We start from the raw sequence: 22,799 nt of genomic DNA, 5'->3' as shown, positions 1-22,799 counted from the left end.
CTCCATTTAATGTCAACAGTCTATCAAACATACCAAAAACCAACATATACTGCGTTATCACAAAATGAAAATATTTTTGCAGTAGGGTTGTGTGTAAATAATCTGTTGAGTTTGTCACAATTCACTGCAATTGATATTAGATGAGTAAAAGTTAGCTAGAGTGATAGAACAGAATACTATTATGCCACTTGAAATGAATCTAATCTATCCTCCATCTATCCATGCCATCTGAATTAATGCTTGGATACCATCATTCAATAACAGCTAGATGGACTACTTTCCTCTCAACACTAGTATAGAAAGGTAAAACCAGAAGTTTCTGATATAAAAGCATGACGGTACTAGATACAACTGTCTGTCCGAGAAACTTTGACCAGTGGGATTCCATGACCCTCCCTAAAGGTATTAGATGAAACTGTCTGAGGGGCTCTGATAATTGAATAGGAACATATATGAGCCCTCCCAATTTCAACATAAGAGATGGACTAGTGTCCTCCAACGATTCAAGGGACTCCTTCAGAAGTGCCTGTGCTTCTTCTCTCCTCCTAAACAAGAGAGTGAAACAATGGTCACAAAAAATTGTGACATTAATCCACAAGGCAGTTTGTTAACAGCACAGTCACAGTCCCAGTCGTTTAAAAGATGTTATAATCACTTTCCAAACAACAGGAAAACATTCAAATCAATATTGCAACAAACAAATTTTCAATCTGTCGGTGGCTCCATATATTGACAGGAAAACTTTCAAGAAAAAAGTTTGTTAAAGAAACATGCAACCTGTTGGCACCAACTCAAATGACACCTTGAGATCAATAAGCAAAGTTCTGAAGTAAAACAGGTTGAAAACAGACTGTGGGGAACAAAAGTAAGTCTTTGCAAAAGGGTTTATCACACCACCAGCTACAACTGAACCTTAAAGCAAACAAGAAACAAATAGGCAGGTTCCAGTTTTCATTTTTATGGTAATCAAACACCACTAAGACCAGAGAATGATTAAACATATCTTTGCAAAACTTCGGGCAATCTTAATATCTTACTCTACTAAAAAGGTCACAGAAGCTATACCCTTCATTTAAAGTTCGAACTGGCAAAACAATTATCTTTTAATTGTTTTAAAAATCAAGTAGAATATTTTAGCGTCGAATGAGCATTAACCTTGTCAATAATTGTTGAAAGCATACCTCTTTACATCCTCCACAGCTTGTTTACGTCGTTTTATATGAAGTTCTAGAATGTGAACTAGTGTTGCCCTAGCCTGCATGATAAAGACAAAAATATAAGGAAAGTAGTCCCGTATAACAACCCAATAGCTTATATTATAAGACCCAATATATCTTACCTGATGGGGCCGCAATGAGTTCAGAAGATGATGCAAGTTCTTGAACATAAGAGATATTTCTTCCACTCTCCTTGCATATTGTGATGGTCTCTCCACAAGAATATCAGCAAGCTAGTTCCAAAATGTGCTGCTGCAATTCTCTGTTAAGGGACCTTAGTTCCTTCTTAAAATCTAAAACATAGTACAACTTTTGTCAGAATGGAAAAGCGGGAGACATAAAAAAATAATAATAATAAATAAAAAGGGTGAAAACAATCAAGTACTAACATACAGACATATAAAACTAGAATAAACACCAACATACAAACTTGCAGTTCCTAACTTCCTATTCGTTTCTTGCAGAGAATTATCTCAAATTCTAACTAAACCAGACAAAACGACTATAGCAATACCCGCAAGTACTCAAGAAATTCATACATTCCCCAGAAGTTGGACCCTAATTCCACTGACCCTAAGGAGAAACTGCTATATAGGTGATTGAATCAACATGGTCAAATCAGTTCCTACGCATCAAAGGTAGTTTTTTAACAGGACACAAACAATAAACTAGTGTGAACGAGCTAGTTGTTCACTGCATGTACACTAAAGCTTTTGTCTTAATAAAGATTCTTTCTTCTCAAACAAAACAATAAAACAAAGTAAATAAAGAAAGAAAAAGAGAGCGATTAAACTAGCCTGGAGGTAGACGTACCAATATTTGGGCCTTTTGGGTACAGTTGACACACTCCCTGTTCTTCCAAGCTTGGAAGCATGTCATTCATCTATATAAAATAAACATGAAACTTTGTTAAAAATAAACTTCAAGGAAATAATAGAGATCAAATCAGACATTGATAACATTAACACAATAATCTACACCTTATTTTGTTAAAGGATAATCAAAACGCACTATTCAAAAGTCAAAAACTGCAACTTCAAATGCATTAATATTGCATTCCTGGCATAAGGAACTAAATGACGTATTACATCATCCAAACAATAAATTAAACAATATATATAGCTACGACTATACTTATGGTATCCAAAGATTAAGCAACAAAGCAACTTTCAGATATCAAATTTACAATCTGTAAATAAATGTGGAGAAGAAAGTAAAGAATAGGAAAAGCTTACGGTGTAATTACCATAGCAAATGATGTGTAGTATTTACATAGCTAAATTAAGAGTTAACCATTATGATAAGGAATTTAAGACTACAGTTTCAGAGTCTAACATGAATAGCTGATCAATCGTAGAATTTATATACTCCAATCTTGGAAAAGTGAGTATTTGAGTGTCTCTTCCAAACCTAAAAGTGCAATACTTTTACATAGGTAATTTTCATTAATTAAGTACCTCAAAAGTTCTTCTTCTTCTTCAATTGCTCCTTTCTTCTTACCATGAGATAGCATCCCAACACGTGCACGTAAACTTTCTCGAATACTCTCATTCAGAGTCTCTTCCAAATTTTCAAGCTCTTCCAGAATCTGTAAGAAAAGTAAAAATAACTTGTTAACCAGAAGGGTCACTACCATCCTGCCTCCACATATTGGGACTGAAGATGCAACAGATCTTCCCCATTTCTCAACAACCAGTAAAGCAAGGTTAGGAAATAGGTTCTGGGGAAATTTTTTTACCTGTTCTGTTCTTTGTTCATTTTGCACGATCTGAGTTTGTTGCCCTTGAGTCAATCCACCTTGAGAGACGTCTTTAGCACAAATAGCATCTATCTCTTTCTTCATATGAGCAATCTATAAGTGAAACAGTGAAGAAATGAGAAAAATTATAATAATAAGTAAAAAAACTCATCAGTGTCTGTATAAACAAGTTTTTATCATCAACATTAAAGTTCTTTAAATCTTTGTTTTCCTCATTTAAAACAACAAAAAATAAAAAACACAAAAGAACTGGATGCAATTAGAAGAAGACAAGGTGAATGTAACCAAGTGAGGCTGAGAAACATGAACCACAATATCATGAGAACAGGTACAGAAGGGAGATAATTTCCAAAATACAAGAAGACTGAAGTGTAATATCAGGATACTGGATTTAATTATGATGCATTGTTGTTAGGTTCACATACTTTTTCCTTTGTTGATGCTGGTACGGTCAACCTAATAATGGATGGTAGCAACTAATTAATTAGAATCATTAGGGACCAGTTTCAAACATTTAAGAGGTCCCTGTTGAATCATGATATTGCAAGGGCATCAACTGTTGTATTCCTTTATTACACGAAGATATAGTGTTTTGCTAGAATTATAAAAGGTACACTACACCGCATGACTTTTCTAAAAATCAATTCAGGAACTGCTTTCTCAAATACCAAAGCAATGGTACACTACACTACACTGGTGCGTGACTTTTTTAAAAATCAATTTAGGAACTGATTTTCTCAAATACCAAGCAATATACACATGTTAATATAAATATATGAACTATACCTGTTTGGACCCAAAATGAACATTTTGGCCTGACAAGGCACGTCTTGGAGAAATTGAGCCAATATCAGTGGCTCAAGATATATATTGTCGACAAGCTCGAAATATATATTTAGAGGCTAAATAAAGCCTACTATGGAAGCATGGAAGCATGGAAGCATGAAAAGTCAACTTTAGCACATTTTCCTACTTCGGCTAGGAGAAACTGAGCTAAACAAGGAAGGAGGGGAGGCAGACTAACCAAATGAAATCTAAATGAGCTAAAACTTTCCAGATTAATACTAGACATCCCAACGATAATTTCTTATGAAGAGTGCCAGAGATATTTTTGAGTGGAAGGCCTTCAAACAATCAGTCCAATTTTCTACAGAAGCAAAACTGGAAAACTGGACCTGTAAGAGGTCCAGCAGCATTTTCGGCCCAACCACATGGAAAAAATCTCTGAAAATTTGTCAGGATGATCTACACTCATAATGGAACATTTTTTATGAAGAAGTCGAAGGCTCATTATGAAGTCTTGTTAGAGAAATAATTGAAGGAATAAAGGGGCAGAAACTGACCTAAAACCAGCTCAATATTCACATGTTCATGTTTCCTACCCACATGAAGAAAGCTAGATGCTTTTCTCTTTTTCCTTGGATATATTTTTCTTCTACAATCTCTTTAATAGATCATCGTCACTTCCATGTTTCTGCACCTTCATGCTTTGCTTTCATTTCATCATTTCTCTATCTTTTCCATATTTTACAAATCACTTTCATACTCCACTTTCATTATTTTTCTTCCACTCATCATTTCACTCTTCTTTTTCTTCCCTATATAAACACTTTCTCCTCTCATTCTAAGACACACATTCACAACATCAAAACATCTCTAAGATGATCTAAGTTCTCTCTAAGAGCAACTCCTCTCCTTCTCTTTCTCTTAGCGGTGATCACACTCCTAGTCCTAGTCTTCTCAGAAGCCGACTTTCAGTGCCACCAAACCCTCTGTCAACATACTTCGGTCCTAGTCTCCTCGGGAGCCGACGGTAGTGCCGCGACCACAACGGTTACGGACCCAGCCAAGCAAGGGTAACGCCCTAGCAACCCAGCCAAGCTAAAGTCACGCTTTAGCAAGATCTCAATACTTCCCGGTGATTTCGCTCTGCTCAATCTGCAATATTGAGTATCGATTGTGTGAACAAGAAGAAGCTCAGCAAAAGTCCTCACCACGAGGCACAAAGAATCCCACGACGAGGTTGGTGCTCTCCTCGTCCACAATTGCTTGAAAGAAGTCAGGTCAAGGGACACCCCCAACGACCGCACCCGAACGGTGCTGGCACGCCCGCGCAGAAAAGAGACTGTTGACCAACTGCAACAAAACTGGAGCCAAACAATACCTAAAGAGTTTATCCAATTGGCAGAAAAGGATCCAACGTACAAGAAAGATAATAAGAAACCAGGATAGTTGAAGACCACTTACCTTTTCCATTCTTTTAGTTATTTTATCACGGGTTTTTATCTGCTTTTCCGAAAGCTGTCCTTTGTATGTTTGCCAAGTTACTTCCTCACCATCATCCTTAAGTCCAAAACCACATGTAAGTAGAATCATCTTCTTTCAATTCATCAAAAGAAAAGAAAGAAAAAGGTCATACTTAGAAAAATAGCAGAATATAAAAGGCAGTTTGGGAAGAATTCTATTGAGCAATGCAATATTGACACATACCTCAGCTTCTTCTATAATGGCATCCTCTGCCATACCCCAAGAGATGCCATCAGCAAGAGAAGCTTCAAGTCTAGCTCGCTGAAGTGATGCCTGCTGATCTAAAATATCTTCACGCATCTTGTACTCTCTTAAAAAACTTTTCAAGCCTTTTTCCTACATAGATATAACCAAACGATAAGCAATCATCCCTTTGACACATCGGTACAGAAAGCAAGTGAGGCAGGCTAAGATTCCATTCAAAGAAATGGAGTGCCATCATTGATAACCATAATTCAGCTAATTTCTTTAATGTCACTTTCATTACATCTTTTGAAATCAAGAACTTAATGCATATGTAAATATATTTATGCGTCTATGCTATGCTTTGAACCTTCATGTAGATATATTTCCGTGATGGATGATTCGAAGACTTTGTAAGTGCAAAATTCTGAATTTATCTCGCTAACATATTGTTGAAAAAGTAACCGTAGTGTCATCACAGATAAGAAAGCAGTGGAGGTTCTTGGGAAACTCATCTCATAAATGCAAATATATCCCGTCCTTCAATATTGGAAGTGCTTAGGTTATTTTTATTGAACAAATATTCACCTCTCATTATTCTTAACAAATTCAACATAAAAATCAAATGAACAGATGCGTTCTTATTTGAATTTCACTAAGAACACACACAAACTCAAACAATAAATAGTAAATTGAAATCTTACTGGTGGCATAAACTCAGACGGTCCTTGGAAAATGTATAGAGGAGATGAACTGCACAAGAAAATGCAAGAATAATCAGAAGGGTAATAACCTTATGATGTGCTTATGACTAAAGTCATTAAGAGAAAAACTTTATGAACGTCTATGACAATTATCGTTATCTTCAATATTCCTGAACTGCTTCTATTCTGGTTGTCACTATCCCAAATACTCATAGTAATCTTGTTGTCCTATCCAGTAAAGTGTTTCTTTCTCTCATATACATATAAGCAATAAATAAATATGTATCCAAGTAACTAGCAGTTTAGGCCCATAAAATATATTTGGCATTTAAATATGAGCACTATGTCTTGTTAATCAAAAAGCGTAAGGGATAAAATAGCTATCTGAATCATAAGAGATCACATATATGAATTAGTCCTCTATGAGTTCCTTAACAGTTCCTATTGAAAATAACCGTGCATATATCTCATTATATAATGTACTTCACATGATTAATTTAACACTGGCACTAAATCTGGCCTGACAAGAACCAACATCACTCATCAATTCTTGATCTAACTAATTCAATTTTCAAATACATAGAATATCGAATGGCCCAGAAATCACATACCCATCAGAAATACCAAACCCAACATAGGAAATTTGAAGTAAGAGAGAGATAGGCAATTAGCTTCAGATTTCTTAGCCCTCAGCAAACAAGATTTAAGCCTTTTTATGCTCCAATTTGAAGTGCCAAGTTTTCCAAAACAAATACAGAACCAACTCAAAAACAAACACTGAAAACAAAATCGAACCAACATGAGAGACAGAAAAGATGCGTACTAGAGATACGGAACCAAGATGAGAGAGCAAGTGCAGAGAGAGGGTTGATTTCTTATGTCGATTAGCAATTGCTGAGTGGTATTTCTTATGTACAACGACGGGCCTTTTGGGCCTGCTGCTTTCCAGTGTTTTCACTAGAATTGGCACTAACCTTGTACGGATGGTAGGGTATTTGAAAACAATCACCATATCACAAAACAGAGCAATTACCTGCTCACACTACACAATATTTCATAAATGTTAAAAACGTAAAGCGATTACATTGCAAGAACGATTACAACATAGATTACAACACCAGACCCAAAAAAAAAAAAAAAAAAGCATTACGACAAAAGAAAAAAAACAATTACATTATAATCATGTGATGAAAATACAGAGGAAAAACACCAGGGGAGTCTCCAGCACAATGGAGTTGAGCTGCGTGCTTGGTCTGCTAACCATTTCAACGGCTCCAATACCTTTGATTTATGTAAACATGCCTTCTGTGATTACCAAATCTGTGTTCCAACTGAGGGAATATCTTGAACAGGATTTTAAACATAGCTCTGTAATACCATTTCCTCCATCTCTTGCAAAACAAAAGTGACCCGACGGCAATTCCAAACCCACATGTAAAACCAATTTCAGCACTAATAACATTCCAATCAATCTCATCTCCAGAATTCAGATTACTTGAGCTTCCATTTAATGTCAGAGGTGGCGATACGATTACTGCATCCGATGTCAGAGGAGGCCCCCATAATCCTTTGTTACCCTTGAAGGAGTTATTTGGAAATGTCGAAAACTGAGTGCTGGTTGGGATCCTTCCTGTCAGTTGATTATATGAGACATTCAAGTACGAAAGGAAAATCAGATTTGCAAGCTGCGGTGGAATTTGGCCGCTCAGGTGGTTCTGTGAGAGGTCTAAGGACTCTATGCTTCTCATGTTACCAAAGGATGATGGGATTTCCCCTGTGAAAGCATTACTTGACAGATTGAGGACATATAATGATCTCAGTTCGCCTATTTCCTTGGGTATTGATCCGCTAAAATTGTTGGAAGAGAAATCAATCAAGGTGAAGATAGGTAGAATCTTTATCAGATCCAACTCCAAACCTTTGATGGTGGTTGTTATTGTATCCCCGTAATCAAAAGCGCCATATTTATCATCATAATCATAGCTAAGGTAAGTTTCCAAACCATCTTTATTAACCATCATTGCCTGCCATGTTGCCAATGATGTACTTGGTATTTCACCATTGAAACTGTTATGAGCTAAATCTATGATTTGAAGATTCGGCCAGGTGCCTTTGGTCCCGGGACATCCAATAGGTCCATAAAATTTGTTGGATCGCAACATAAGGACACTCAAGGGGGATATGTTCTTCAACGGGCAAGGAAAGGCATCTGTTATTTGATTGATTCCAAGGTCTAAAACCTCTAACCTTGAACAATTGGCTAGAGATTTTGGAAATTGACCTTGTATCTGATTTCTGCCCAGAGCTAGAGTTTCGAACAGACAACCTTCAAGAAAATTATCGGGGATAGATCCAGTAAGGTTGTTTCTCCTCAAATCAACAACAGAAAGAATAGTCTGAGTCAAGCATTGGGGAATGGTTCCACTCAAAGAGTTATTAGAGAGATCAAGAGCTGCACCACTTACATTGCATATTGACTTTGGAATTTCCCCATACAAGTTACTGCTTGAAAGAGAAAGGTAGGTCGTGGAAGGAATGAAATCACCAATGTCAGTTGGCATACTAGAGCTGAAATTATTTGTTGAGTAATCCAAATATTCACCACTTAGAAACAATGGTATTTGTCCCTGAATCTGGTTTGAGTGAAGATCAAGCCTCATCAGTTGGTAAGTAGAACCAAGTAAAGGAGCTTGTAGACTTACGAACTTGTTACAACATAGATTTAGAACTTGGAGACGAAGCTCCCAAATCCAATTGGGTATCTGGCCTGGAATCTGGTTGTCTGAAAGGTCCAATACGGTTAAAGAAGATTGATTTTTCAAGAAATTTGGGAATGTTTTCAACTTGTTAGAAGCCAAATTCAAGTACTTAGACTGAAGGAGGGAGGGCGGTGATGAGTTGGTACCATTATGATTGAACAACAAGCTATTGAAGGATAGATCAAGAGAAGAAAGATCTCTCGACTCCGGAAGGCCATAAAAAGGAAAACCACTCAAGTTGTTTGAAGAAAGATTAATGATATCAAGCTCTGGAAGATTAAGGATAGACACAGGTATGGATCCTTCCAAATTGTTGCTACTCAAATCAAGAGAGAATAGCGAGGACGAAGAGACATTAGAAAATTCAAGCAACTGACCAGAGAAGTTATTTCCAGAAAGATCTAAACTCTGCAGCAAGGGAATTGAGAAGGGAGACAATGGAATACTCCCGTAGAGTAGATTGTCGGACAAGTCGAGATCCACAAGCTTGATGAGTTTGTCCCATTGAATAGAATTAATCGGACTAGAAAACTTGTTGGATGACAAGTACAAATGCCCCAATTGTGTTAGGTTGGCCAATGACTTTGGAACTGCTCCTGTGAAATTGCATTCTCTAAGATCCAATTCAGACAGCATTTTAAGGTTGCCAATAGAGTCCGGCAAGACTCCTGAGAACTTAGTCCCGGATAGAACTAGGGATTCGAGAGATCCATTCTTTGGAAACTCCGGTAAGGAACCACGAAGCTCTAAATTAGCTTTTAGGTCAACAGACTGTAGTGAAGGTATCTGGAATATCTCTTTGGGAAATGCTCCATAGAAGTTACAATCACTGAGACTCAAGGAAATCAAGCTTGAAAAATTGGCAAAGAATTTTGGAACAGGACCAGAGATGTTGTTTCCATCCAATATTAACGTGGATAGAGAATCAAGCCTGGAAAATGATTCATGAATAGGGCCTGAAAGATCACAATTGTACAAGCTCAACACACTCAGCTTTGGAAGTGAAGATGATATGGTTTGGCTCCATAGAGATCCCTCAGCTGATAGGTTTACACCATCAAGACTAAGATCGGAAAGCTCTGTAAGGTTCTGGATTAAAGTGCCTAAATTCCGCTTCCCAAGTTTTAACTCCTCACCATTTCTAGAGAGATCAAGAACCTTCAACCTCTTCAAGTGTGCAACCTCAATGGGAATTTGCCCAGTAAATTCAGCTCCACTTAAATTCAAATACCTCAACTCTGTAAGCTTTCCGATTGCAGATGGAATTGAAGAACGATTGAAGTCGTTATCGGCGAAATTGAGGCTCTGAAGATGTTGAAGTTGGAAGAGACTGCTGGAATTGTCAATGCTGCATGAGAAAGACTCGCTGCTGAGGTCAAGTCCGACAACACGCCCATAAGTGCTGCAAGTTACACCGAGCCAAGAACAGCACTCGGTACTCGAATTCCATGTGATAAGCTTGGAGGATTCGGAAGAATCAAATTCAAGACTTTTCTTGAAATGGAGCAATGATTGTTGCTGGGCTTCAATGCAGTTTCTGTGAAATGCGGGGATGAGGTTAGAAACAGTGGTTGTGAATAAGAAAAGGAAGAAATGGAGGAACAGAGTGAGCATGTTTTAAGCAAAGGTTTAGACGCAGGCACAAATGTACTGTGGGAAAGTGATAATTGGGAACTGGTAATGGTTGTGGACTGGTGGTGGCTTTTAATAGGTCATGGAATTGGAAAATGCGTCCATAATATCTGTGTCAGGCTTGACTTCGAAGTCCTTCATCTCTATCGATGGGCAACTTCCAAGAAAAACGAGACGCTGGGAAAGGGGTTTTTCTCATGATCAATTATTTTGATAGCTGCAATTGTAACAATTTATTTTCTTCATAGTTTTTTGTGGTGTATTTGAGAATGAATGAGTCAATGCATTCAAATCAATAATAGACGTCACAGTCTGGAGAAATTGCCTTAATCTGGTGTATTTTTGGCGTATTCGGAAGACTTGGTTGTGACTGTCTCAGTCTGGCAGTCGTATATAGCAGGAAATGGAGAAAGCCTCCATGAGTTTGGAGTTTCTTCCTTGGATATTATTATTGCACAGCAAGTGGGCGATTCAGGACTTGGGAATGGTTGGGAATGTGAGGAAGACTGGAATGAGTCTGAAAGTGACAGAAGTTTCAGCCCTACAGAATAATACAGAGCTAATTAAGCTGGTGGATGAAAGCTCAAAGGTAATAAGAACGTTCCTTCTTTTCAGTTATTTAGTATGTTGAGAATTTACTAGCTAATAAGAACATTTGATAACTCAGGGGCAACTTACCCATAAAGAACAGCAACAGTACCGACTGCTCGAATTCCAAGTTATGAGCTTGCAGAATGAAGAAGAATCTAATATGAGACTTTTCTTGAAATGGAACAGTGATTGTTGCTGGGCTTCAATACACTTGCTGTGAACTGCAGGAACGAGTTAGTAACACAAGCAATGATTACTGCAAAACAACAAGAATCGTGGTACGTGGCTTACTACCGCACCGATATTGTCTCTATTAGGTGTTGGATTCAGTACAACTAGGAATACGTCATCCACTTGTAAGTTATATTTTTATTTTGTCATTTTCTTGATGTGGGATATTCACTCTTCAACCATTAGCAAAAGGAAGAGATGGAGGTAAAAAATTGTCATTTCTTTTAACAAATTTTTAGACACAAGCACAAATGCAGTGAGGGCTTTAACTAGGTGTTGATGGTTGTGGTGGCTTTTAGAAGGTACTTGGAATTGGGGGGGGGGGGGAAAGTATGCCCCCATGAGATAATCTGGGATTGGCTTGACTTTCAAGTCTTCTCCTATCTCTCTGTAATTACCAGGAAAAATAAGACGCAATGAAAGTAGATGCGTGCTTTGAGGTTCCATCAAGTGTTTCAGTACATTGAGTTCTGATTGGTATCGCATTCAGATTTGTGAGATTTGTAGTTGGATTGACTTTGAAGTCTTCTGGCTTTGGCAATACTTCAGACACAATGACCCTACTCTTCTGGGTTATGAGATTGACAAGGTTAACGATGACACTTGTGTAGAAGTCTGTACACCCAAGCTTGACTTGGATGTCTTTCCTATCTTTCTGCAACCAGCTGGAAAACTGGGTGGAAGGAAAAAGGGGACAAGTCGCACTCAACGTGGTCAGTGGTCCTGATAGTTCCAAAGCTGAATTTCTGGGTTTCAAGAAGGATTAGTTCCAAAGCTGGAAGATTTCTGTGCCTGAAGAAAAAAATGCAAAGCTTGTAATATAATGTGTTGTACAGAGATGCAAATTGCAAATGCTGTTAAAAATGTCTGCTGCTTGTGTGAGAGAGCATGACCAACTTTTCCAAATAAAAGTTCAGCTCTATTAAGTCTATTTCTGAAAATGACCATGAGCAGACGAGCAGTCGATTTAAATTTCCAATTTCTAATTTGATATAATGAATGTTATATTTGCTCTCTGTGCTACCATCTACGATCATTCTCACCATTCTTAAATAACATGTTCTGTCTTGTGCCAAGTTGTAACCTCATCTAGGCCAACTTTAGATCGTTATTAACCAAAAGTTAACAACAGATCTGTGACTTCAATCGCCCAGATTACTATACTGTTATAATTCCATTGCGGAATCATTTCAGTTTACCATTTCTGAGAATGTGAATTCTGAATCACACGCTTTCAACTCTAAACAGCCGGTTTGGAAAGAGTGTAGATTGATTTTTCAAGTATGATAACAGTTCCATTCTTAGATAGATACACTACGTAGAATTATCAAATAACTTCGAGAAATTTGATATACTTCATCCAATTTCCAGACACACAAGTAGCATATGGAGTACATGTTACCAAGTTTTATAGAATATCCACAAGCAGAAAACAATTGTAATCAGGATTGATAAAAATTTGTTGCCCAAGTGAAGCTAAGCTTGTATAAAGTAAAAGCACCAGAGCATTACAGCGAACATAATAGAGCAGAAAGGTAAAGTGCAATATGTAACACCAATACTTATGTCCAAAGTAACCCACTTGTCATGCAACTCAAATGTTTTGGAGTATGAAGACTCGATAAAGCCTTCACAAAAGAGTTTGCCTGAGCATCAATAGATACAATACTACGATACAATTTATAGACTACCACCACGTAGTGTAAGCACTAAATGAAGGACAGAGCCACCCTCAATGTTGTAGTCTTTAGCAGTTTTGTCATCTCCAAGCTGCTTGCCCGCATAAATCAGCCTGCAGAGAATTAAAACTCATTAGATGCTGATCACTTGAAAATTGGCCAGTACCATAAACACGTGAAGCTATTACTAAGACAATAATAACAATGCAGCAATCATGCTGCTTAATAAGACTTTATTCTAGCAAGTCTTCTTAAGCTATTAAAATCAAAATGCAGGTGATATCCCAAACAGTTGTCAAGTTAATGAGCATACTAGCCTTCCTACACGCGCTTACGCGCGTGCGGAAGTGCATTGCTCACGTGTGTGATTAACTTTTGTTTTAATTATCATGATTATTTTATATTGTCCATCTTTTTCATATGGTTAAAGGCACAACAGTCAGAATTACTCAACTACTTATACAACAGTCAGAATTCGCAACAATTTCTCAAATAAGGAGCTGCTTCTTGCCTTGCTTCTCATTACATTTTTCATTTTCCTCTTACCCCTACCTCCCCAAATCAAAGCTTTACTCAGTGGAACCTCTTTCCCCAATCTTTCAGACTTATTAATATTGACAAAAGTACCTTAATCAGCAATTGAATGGCTGCTGTTAGCACATTCCAGTTTCGCACATAAAGAGCCACTGCTAGTACATTTTTGTATCTTTACATTGTGCTCCAGAGCTGGTACCTGCGAATAATCAATCAAAAAATTTAAACAGCTTGACCCAATTTGCAAAAGTGCAGCAAAAGTTAATTGGGGCAAAATTCAAGAAACTCAAAAGTAGTTTCTTTAAGCAATTGTATTTCCATGAGTTCAATCATAGTAACGGAAAGTATTTTCTTTGTATTGTCAGCAGTTGCCTATTTCCATGTATTCTTTAACAAAAAATATATAAAATTATATTTCTTGACAGTATTAAAGTAACTGATCAGATTAAATTTCTAGATAGATTCTCTTCTATCTTAGCAGGTATATATGATAAGAATGATAAGAATCTTTGACTCTATTGATTCAGACCTATATGATTCAAAGTGTTTAATATTTTTCCTCTATATAGTGTTCTAGGAGAATGACATTATGCTAAAGTTTTTAATGGTTCTGTTATCCAAAGACTCATGTCATTCATTCATCAAAATTCTGTAATGGATATGAAAACGCTTTCCTCTATATAAGAGATAGTTAACTGTACCACTTATTTCAAACACAAATTCTCAAAACTAAGATCATGCAACAGCCATATAGTTTCACAACAGTGAACAAAATATACAATCGATGCAAAATCCAACAGAACATCTGCTATGAATCTGGAAACAGAAAATCATATCTTTTTCTTTTTTTTTCCCTCCACTGCCTACAAAAAGAACTACTCATTCAGGTCAAAACATTGTAGATCAGTCAAAAGGGAAGTTCTGTGTGACTCAACAAAAAAAGGACGTGTGGTTTCAGATCTCTACATTTGAAAGCATAAACATGAAGAAACACGTGAGGACTCATGGTTTCAGATCCCAACCTGGTAAAATGGAGCATCGTTGAAGTCTAAACTTTTCAAATCTAACAAACATGAAAAACAAAAACATAATTAGTAAGCTAGCTTTCTGATTTTATATATATGTTCACCTTACCCCAGTTATCACACTTCTTGAGTAATTACCAAGTCATGAATCAACATATATACAACAAATGGACGGCCTACAACCCCAACAAACATTAAGTGATTAACGGTTCAAATTCCATGGATCACTTTAGTCGTAGTTAACTTCCACAGCACTTGGAAAAAACTATTAGAAAGAACTAAAAGAAAATTACCACACATCGGACTGCAGATGACTGTTCTGATTTTGGCTTCTGAATAGATTTCTGTTTCATATTGTAATTGAAATAGGATACTTTTAGTGAGATTGTAATATGATATGAATTCTAATACAAAATCTTATCATGTTTGTCTGTGGCTGAAGTAAGCTCAATTCCTCAAAACCCTTCTAATACTCTCTTCTATCAGCACAAATCAACTTTTCACTCCTTTATAGAATTCAGCATACAATTCATAAGCAATTGTGAATTGTGGGTTTAGAGCAGAATCATCTACACAATTACCCAGATGTTCAACCTGTACAAACTATAAAGCTAATCTTGCATGAAAGATACAGCAAACTAAAATTACGAAAGCAAAACTAGACAGATCAAATTCCCAAGATTACCAATTTCCATCAAAATCATGACAAATAAGCGAACTTTGGTATGACCCGGAATAATTCCATGTAATCAACAGACAGAAATGAACTATGGATGAAGATTGAGCAAAAGAAAAGATTAAAAGAGTTACGAAGTATTGGCAAACTGAATATCAGCTTCAAGCGCCTTAAGCGAATCCTTGAAAGGTTTTCGCATTTTCTTGCTCCTCAATCACTCTTTCACCTAATAATCTCTCCCATCAAGAAGAACCCTAATCATCAATCTCCAATACCGAAGACCCAGAATTATTCAACCCTACCGCTCTAAACCCTTTCCTCTGCCTCGAATTAAAAGACAGAAGTAGTTTTCTCTGTGCGGCAAAAGCCAGAACCGTCAGTCCCCTTTCGGTTACTCTGTAAATCGTGGGAAATATCAAGGGCAATATCGGATGTTCAAAAATTTGACCAAATAATGAACTGTAAAGGCCTCCTCGCCTTGTATATAGAGATACACCAATTATATGGTAACCAAGTCACCAAGATACGGAGGCGGAGCAGCTAATAGTTCCAAACAGGAATTGAAGCAAAGTCAACCATAAGTCGACCAACCTTCAGTGGTCAAGATAATGTTGGCCACTGAACAGATCTAGTTCTACGGAAAACCATGAGAGCCTTTCTGAAGTAAAGAATGAGCCAATGCTGATACAACTTACGATAGTGGTGAAAGAAAACCAAACTAACCAATGCATTACTCACTGCCACATTTTGCAACCAAATTGGAAACAACTGAAGACTAAGATGCTGAGTAAGATGAACAGACTTACCTTACACCAACCAACGTTTTGGAGCTAGACTGATCCAAGTGTCGAATCCAAGCCCAGCCTAGTCTTTTGCTGGAGAAGAATCGGAGATGGACTAAACTATTCCTTGGAATCTGCCGAGGTACGGGCTGCTCTTCCGACTCTGCCGGCCGGGGATGATAAGCCTAGGCTATTTTTTCCTCGCTTCACTTATGCAGTACTTGTGGGCACAAAGATGTTGGTCACCCGTTCACTCTGCTTTGACGTGGCGCATCTTAGGGATCATAGTGTATAAAACCCTTCCTCTCCCCTTGTGTTTCAATAAGAAGGCTTTAGTTTTGGGGTTGGAGGATGAGTGCGATAAGCTAATGTGTGCATGTAAATACTACTCTAGCACATTGAAGGTGAACGTAATCGTATTGAAATGGCAGCTGAGATAGATTTGCCTAATCGATTTACAACAGACACATATAAACATCACTTATGAACTAACGAGTGAAATATTATACAGATCAGAATGAAGTAGTGTGAAAGTTATGATTTAACTGAATGAAACACAAAAATTGAAGACACAAACTAGCTAGCTAGTTGCATATTTATGATTTTAAACTCTATTATAGTCTTCCAGCTTTCATCTAGGCTAAAGACAATGTATAAAACAATTATCTTCTGAAAAATAAAATAAATTGGGTGCTTCTAGTTGGACCTCCAAATTTGATATTTGGACCTCCAAGTTTTTTTAATTATTAACAGACTTTGTCATGTCATATGAAAAAACAAATAAGGACAAAGAGAGAAAATGAAAAAAAAAAAATTTTTAAAAATACTCTTCTTACCTCCCCAAATATAACATTGAATTAATTTTTTTTGCCAGAATTTCCATATATTGCCTATATAGTTTATGATTTACATAAAACAATTAAGTAAAATAATAATTATCACTCAATACAAAAGTAAATTCATCAATCTGATCTGGATTTTTCTTAAACTAAATTCATTGAATATTATGATATAGTTGTTATTCAATCTTCCAACCCAAAACCCTTGAAATCCTTCTTTTAGCAAATTCAAAGGGATTCCAGCAACATATTAAGATCGAGAACCAAACCTCTGATTAATTTTGGTGGAGGAGAGACCTACTCATGAGAAAGCAATATCATGTGATTTTGATTCATTCTTCTTCTCATGGTTGAAGATACAGATAAAAAGTAGAGTAACAGATTGTTGTATCTCATGTTCAAGGGAATTTTGGTATAAATAAAGAGGTCTACTTAGTTTTTCAAGTATTTTAAAAAGTAGATTAGAGATGTATTAAGTATGGGAGGTCCACATAGCAAATTTGGAGGTCCACATAGCAAATTTGGAGGTCCAACTAGAACCAAATAAATTTGAGTGAGCATATATTGACCCAAAAAAAAAAAGGCTCCCAAAAGACCCTTTAGGTATTCTATACAACGTCTACAAAAGAAAACGCATTCGCTAGATCCATCTGGACCCGCCAGCTGTGTTTCTTCTTCTTCAAGGCTACAACTTAATTAATTATGGTTTACACACACAAGTTTATACACACACACACACATATTAGGTTATCTTGAAAGGTTAATCCATTAGAAAATCAAACTCAAGAGAAAATCGTTGTGTTGTCTTTTTATTTTTATTTTTTTATTTTATAAGAAAAGACTATAAATTAGATTTGGAAGCCTCTTAAGTAACCACAATTTACATTGTCAAATAGTAAGGCTCTTGATGCCTCATTGGGAACCATATTGGTCCAAGTTGAACCATTTACATACTTACATCCTAGATTGGCAACAAAATCTGTGACAAACTTTGCTTAACTAAATATGTGTTTAAAACTAACGGAAGCAAAAGAGGTGGCAATGGTATGATATATTGGATGATCTTTATCAATCTCTAAGGATAGAATGACTCTGTTGACGGCATCAATGACCACTTTGGAGTCTCCCTCAACTTCATTTCTTTTTGTAGCCTTATTCCTAGGGCCCCGGGCACATAAAAGTCCAACCCTTAAAGCAAAAGCTTCTGCTAGAGATATTGTGCTGATTCCAGCAATTTTGGTGGCCTCCACAAGGGAATTGCCATGACAATCTCGAATAACAAAACCACCTACAGCGGAGCACTTGTTTACATAACCATCAAAGTTTATTTTAACAGAACAAGCAAGAGGAGAGTTTCACTTTATAGTGGAAAGCTGGTTTTGAATAATATCTTTGCCTACTTATTCACTTGATGAGCCAACGTTGGCCAGTACAGCAGCCAAAGCTACTACCACTAAGCATGGATTTATCTGAGCATTTCTGAAGACTGTATCATTTCTTGCTTTCCAGATCTGCCAGCATAAAGTAATAAGTTTTGCATAGAATTTACTATCATGGAAAATCATTATGTTGTCTTTCATGACTATGGCCGGTTGGTTCGTGTTCTCCTCCTTCTTTTCATCAAGTGAAGAGAAATAGGTCATCCTTGGCCTCTAATAAAATTAGGAGATGGTCGTCGTCGTCGTCGTCCTCCTTCTTCAAGCAAAGGATTTTTGATCTTGAAAAACACGGTATCGGTGGCTTCAGTGGTGAGCTTGCGGATCTATTTCAAAGTGTTTTTTCCTCCTGTTTGTTTTTATCAGAGCTGACAGACAAGTTTGGAGTTTAAGCATGTAAAAGATTGCCCTATGGACTGCCTGGTATTGAAAAAATTCTTATGGCTTGTCAAATTGGAAAATTTTGGATGAAATAATTTTGAACGAGGTGGAACCAAAGTTTGCCAATGCCTATGACGTTTTGGGGAGGTGGGTTGAAGAAAACATCAAATACTTATTTAGTGATCGATGCTGAGTTGACTCCGGGGTTGTGGGTTAAAGGAAAAAGAAGGTTTGCATGTCGTAATCATTGATGAAATTTTGCCTTCTTTAAAGAAAGAGGACTGACTAAACAAAGCTATGGTGAAATAGAATCAACTGAAATAATTAGCGGTGAATGAGGATCATCAACAGGACAAATTGATGGTGATGATTGATAGACATTTTGGTATGATTTGGACTACGAGCTGCCAATTACTTAAAATGATGGAGTGCGGATGGTTCTCTCAATGATTTTTTGGTTATTGGGATGACTAATGTAAAGGATTTGATAGATCAAGAGTTCTAATTAAGGCCTAGGCTAGGACGTTTTGAGGTGCAAATTGAGATAAGTCTTCCAGACGAAGAGGACCGTCTACAGATTCTTCAAGTTCATACAAACAAGTTAAAGAGCAATTCCTTCCTTGCTCCAGATGTGAGCCTTTCAGAGCTTGCTATGCGTAAGCAAAACTATATTGGTGCACAACTTGAAGTTGTTAAAAGTGCAGTGTCATATGTTTTGAATAAGCTGATATGTTTGAATGATCTAGACATTGAATGCAATCTGAAAAACTATACCTGCTTTTTTGGCCTCCGTTCATGATCTCCAAAGGCTGAGACTAGTGGCGTAGCCAAAACTTGTAAGAAGAGAAGTTAAAAATCTAGTTTCAACTTTCAAGTTTGGATTTACATTTGAGTGAAAAATTCATACTCAATAAAGAAAGAAAGAAAAAGGAGAAAAATCTTAAGCACATGGAGGTTTTACTCAAAAATTAGAAGAAAAAAAAATTATGAAAAGCGAAAGAAATATGAAGAGTTAGAAGGGTCAACAAGGACTTTACAAACATGTGAAGCAAAAATATAATATATCTATGATAGAAAAGCTAAGGTCAAGGAGGTTAATTGACCCTCCTTGACCCTAGCTAGCTATGTCCTTGGCTGAGACTAAATAGGATGGTGGAAGGCTGATCAACATAAGCCATGACTATTTTCCATCCCAAGGCAATCCACCCAGGAAAAAAGAAAACAAATTTAACTCGCTCTTTGGATATTGTTCGAATAGATATAGTACTCTAAGATTTGGAGATGGAATTTAGTCATCTTAATTAATCTTTTGTTTCTTTTATTAGTCTGAGAGGAAGCACTTAATTTGTCTTAATGTTTAATGATACTCTTCTTTCACTAGAATAAAAGTAGCTAGTGAGATGATTGTTGTTGTTTATAAATGTTATTAGAGAGCATCTTTAGCAATACTAGCCATTTTTTAGTTAAATTTTAGACAAAGTAGCTAAAAAGTCATTTTGGCTAGCCAACTTTTAAATATGTCTGCATTAGTTCTCTTTATTTTAATTAGATTTGAATTTCAATTATTTAATAATTAAAGAAAAATAATTTAAATGTATTTATTAATTACATTAAACAACTTAAAATGAATGTTTAAATAAACAAAATAATAGAAAGCCTTATCTTACTCTCCATATTTAGAGCATCTTTAGCAGACTATTTATTTTGGCTCTTTAGCTGTTTTAGAGATCATATTTAGCTTTATACTAATTTTAATAGCTGCACTAGACTCTTAAGTGACTCTCCATTTTAACTTTAAGTTATCTCGTTGTTAAATATAGTGAGCGAGAAGATGTTTTCTATTGTTTTTGTTAATTTAAAACCATTCCTTTTGAGTTGTTATATGTCATTTATAGGATTAAATTCAATTTACCCCCTTGAGGTTTGGATCTGTTAACACCCAAAAATCCAGCTAACAAGCCTAATTCATGCTTTAAGCCAAATTCATAATTCAAGGCGAATTACACCCGCAACCATCACGCCATGCACGTGGACCCAAGCCACATTCATGCACTTGCAGGGGCTTACAAGAATGGGTGTGGTGTGGAAGGTTACGGAAAAGTACAGTATGATGTCCATTGCGAGTTTTAGGCATGCTGATAATTTTGGTCCCAAACTTGGGACCAAAATTCAAGCCAGCAGCCCAATTCTCAACATGGGCAAAGTGAAGATGAGAGATAGCAAAATTCAAGCCCAAAATCCCTTTGATAAGAGGGATAAAGCCAACCCCAACAAGCAAAGAACCCCAAAAACCCAAGCCCAAATCCTTTGGAACCAAACAAAACACTAAATGCCACATATAATCCCAATCCCAACAGAGAAACATAATCCCAGCAACACGGTAGAAATCCTGGATTGCAATCCCAGCAGCAGATTTCAGCAGCGGGAATCTTGGAATGGTAATCCCAGCAGTAGGATTTTTGCGATATAATTACAGCTACACGCCAAAGGTAAGAGGCAGCAAGTTAATTTAATGCTACATCACACATCAACTCTCCTATAAATTGAGAGTTCTTACTATTGTGAAGGGCATTCGAAAAAAACCCCAAAGTAATCCATACGCAAAGCAAACCCAAGCTATTCCCCATACTCATCCCAGAAACCCATTCAGATCCAACCTAGATACATATGTGCAAACCCAAAAACAAAACCAAGCAATTCCCCCAACATGTATCCCAAAAACCCATTTCCAATCCAAAAACTCATCAACCACAATCCGAATCCAAGCTTTCATGGCTGCTGCAAATCTCTCATCTTCACTACAAATCATGCTTTTCTAGCTCCCACGCCACATGCATCTTGCTAAGCCTCTTTTGAAATGATCAATTCACTGCCGTGCATATACAAAGAGCTGTCGGGAATAACACAACAGCAAGCTTCTTAGGATTCTCAGGTCCTTCGCTAACTCAGACAAAGGGGCAAAGTTTTGGGTCCTTACCCATGAATATCCACTGCCGTACAACTCCGATCAAAAGTGCCCCTACAGGATCAAACATCATGTTAGTTAATACGGTCTCAATTTAATCAAAACCACCCTTATACCCTCAAATTTAATCAACCGTGTCCAATTTTAATTGCTCCGTCCAAATTGGGCGTTAACTACTGACGTGGACATTGAAAGCTAGTCACTCTCCCAAACTTAGGGACTAAATTACGCTTGTACCCAAAATCCCACACTCTAACACAACCCTATAACTAAAAATTTATTTTCCTCTTCTTCTTCCTCTGATCCTCCTCTCCCCAACAACCATGTCGATCTCCTGCGCTCAAAACCACTGGTCCCCTCACATCCTAGTCTTTCCCTGCCTTGGACAAAGCCACATGCTACCACTCCTTGACCTAACCAACCAACTAGCCTTCTACACGTCCTCCAGTCCACTCCCCTCCTAACCCCGACAGTCATCCCCGGGTCGGATTTGGATCATACGGCAGCTATTTCAGGATAAACTCAGCAAAACAAGATTATGTCCTCAAATCGTAGTTGGATATTTGACTGCCTAGTGCGATCCAAACGGTCTCGTCCGTACTAGCTGTGATTGCCGATGGGAGGTCATTGTAGGCATGCTACACTGTTGTGACAATCAAGAACCGATTCCTGATATTGGAGGTGGCAACATCACAGACTTAATCTGCGATTTGATGCCATAATAGAAAGCTTCATTGGCTAGTTCTTGCTTGACGAATCGGCGAACCGTGGAAGGGAGACTGTCAGATCTTCAGGTTAGTAGTATATTGCAATTGTGATTCACACTATCAGTTTTGTCAAAACTTCACAATTAACTGGCTCAAAAACATGAAACACACCTGAAATCACTCTAGCCCAATCATCCTTAAACCAAAATCTGGAAGATCTTAGCACTTTCCTACACGATTGGAGAAGTTTCTTGGTGATCTCTTGGCCTAAGTCCTTGAGGTCTGGAGTAGCAAACAATAATAGCTTCCTTACTGGTTTGCTCTTACTTAAGCACCTTCAATTAGGCGAAGAGGAGTAACGGCACAAGCAACCTATCAGCTGCGTCGGGGTG

General features: G+C 37.2%; 2 protein-coding genes and 1 long non-coding RNA gene across 5 annotated transcripts; all 3 read right to left on the bottom strand.

Moving 5' to 3' along the window:
• Positions 1–198: 198 nt before the first annotated feature.
• LOC121052200 lies at positions 199–6,232 on the bottom strand. The gene is made up of 9 exons (XM_040516564.1): positions 6,171–6,232; positions 5,467–5,619; positions 5,224–5,319; positions 2,956–3,069; positions 2,675–2,805; positions 2,031–2,100; positions 1,340–1,510; positions 1,182–1,255; positions 199–545 (listed from the first exon to the last, which is right to left on the bottom strand). The coding sequence occupies exons 1-6, from the start codon at positions 6,177–6,179 to the stop codon at positions 2,097–2,099; spliced, it is 507 nt and encodes a 168-aa protein (XP_040372498.1). The 5' UTR covers positions 6,180–6,232; the 3' UTR covers positions 199–545; positions 1,182–1,255; positions 1,340–1,510; positions 2,031–2,096.
• Positions 6,233–7,435: 1,203 nt separating this feature from the next.
• Positions 7,436–10,543, bottom strand: LOC121052294 (receptor-like protein 33). The gene has a single exon (XM_040517008.1). It carries the CDS (start codon positions 10,541–10,543, stop codon positions 7,436–7,438), a length of 3,108 nt encoding a protein of 1,035 aa, XP_040372942.1.
• A 2,266-nt stretch (positions 10,544–12,809) lies between these two features.
• LOC112192221 lies at positions 12,810–15,749 on the bottom strand. Of its 3 annotated transcripts, none has more exons than XR_005808393.1 (4): positions 14,915–15,749; positions 14,619–14,797; positions 13,690–13,795; positions 12,810–13,175 (listed from the first exon to the last, which is right to left on the bottom strand). It is a non-coding gene; the product is annotated as an uncharacterized LOC112192221 (long non-coding RNA). The 3 variants fall into 3 exon arrangements; XR_005808394.1 differs by having other exon boundaries at positions 14,619–14,659; positions 14,915–15,745; XR_002933425.2 differs by having other exon boundaries at positions 14,619–14,659; positions 15,432–15,738.
• Positions 15,750–22,799: the final 7,050 nt, after the last annotated feature.

The sequence above is a fragment of the Rosa chinensis genome, chromosome 3 (assembly GCF_002994745.2).
Source record: "Rosa chinensis cultivar Old Blush chromosome 3, RchiOBHm-V2, whole genome shotgun sequence".
Lineage (NCBI taxonomy): Eukaryota > Viridiplantae > Streptophyta > Magnoliopsida > Rosales > Rosaceae > Rosa > Rosa chinensis.
Note: the sequence above shows the minus strand (reverse complement) of the source record. Positions and strands in the feature narration are given on the sequence as shown.

Coding starts and splice junctions, on each gene's coding strand:
- LOC121052200 (XM_040516564.1), bottom strand. Junction 5,320..5,466: donor CCATTATAGAAGAAGCTGAG/GTATGTGTCAAT, acceptor TTTGGACTTAAG/GATGATGGTGAGGAAGTAAC. Junction 2,806..2,955: donor ATGAACAAAGAACAGAACAG/GTAAAAAAATTT, acceptor CTTTTCTTACAG/ATTCTGGAAGAGCTTGAAAA.
- LOC121052294 (XM_040517008.1), bottom strand. CDS start 10,543: ATGCTCACTCTGTTCCTCCATTTCTTCCTTTTCTTATTCACAACCACT.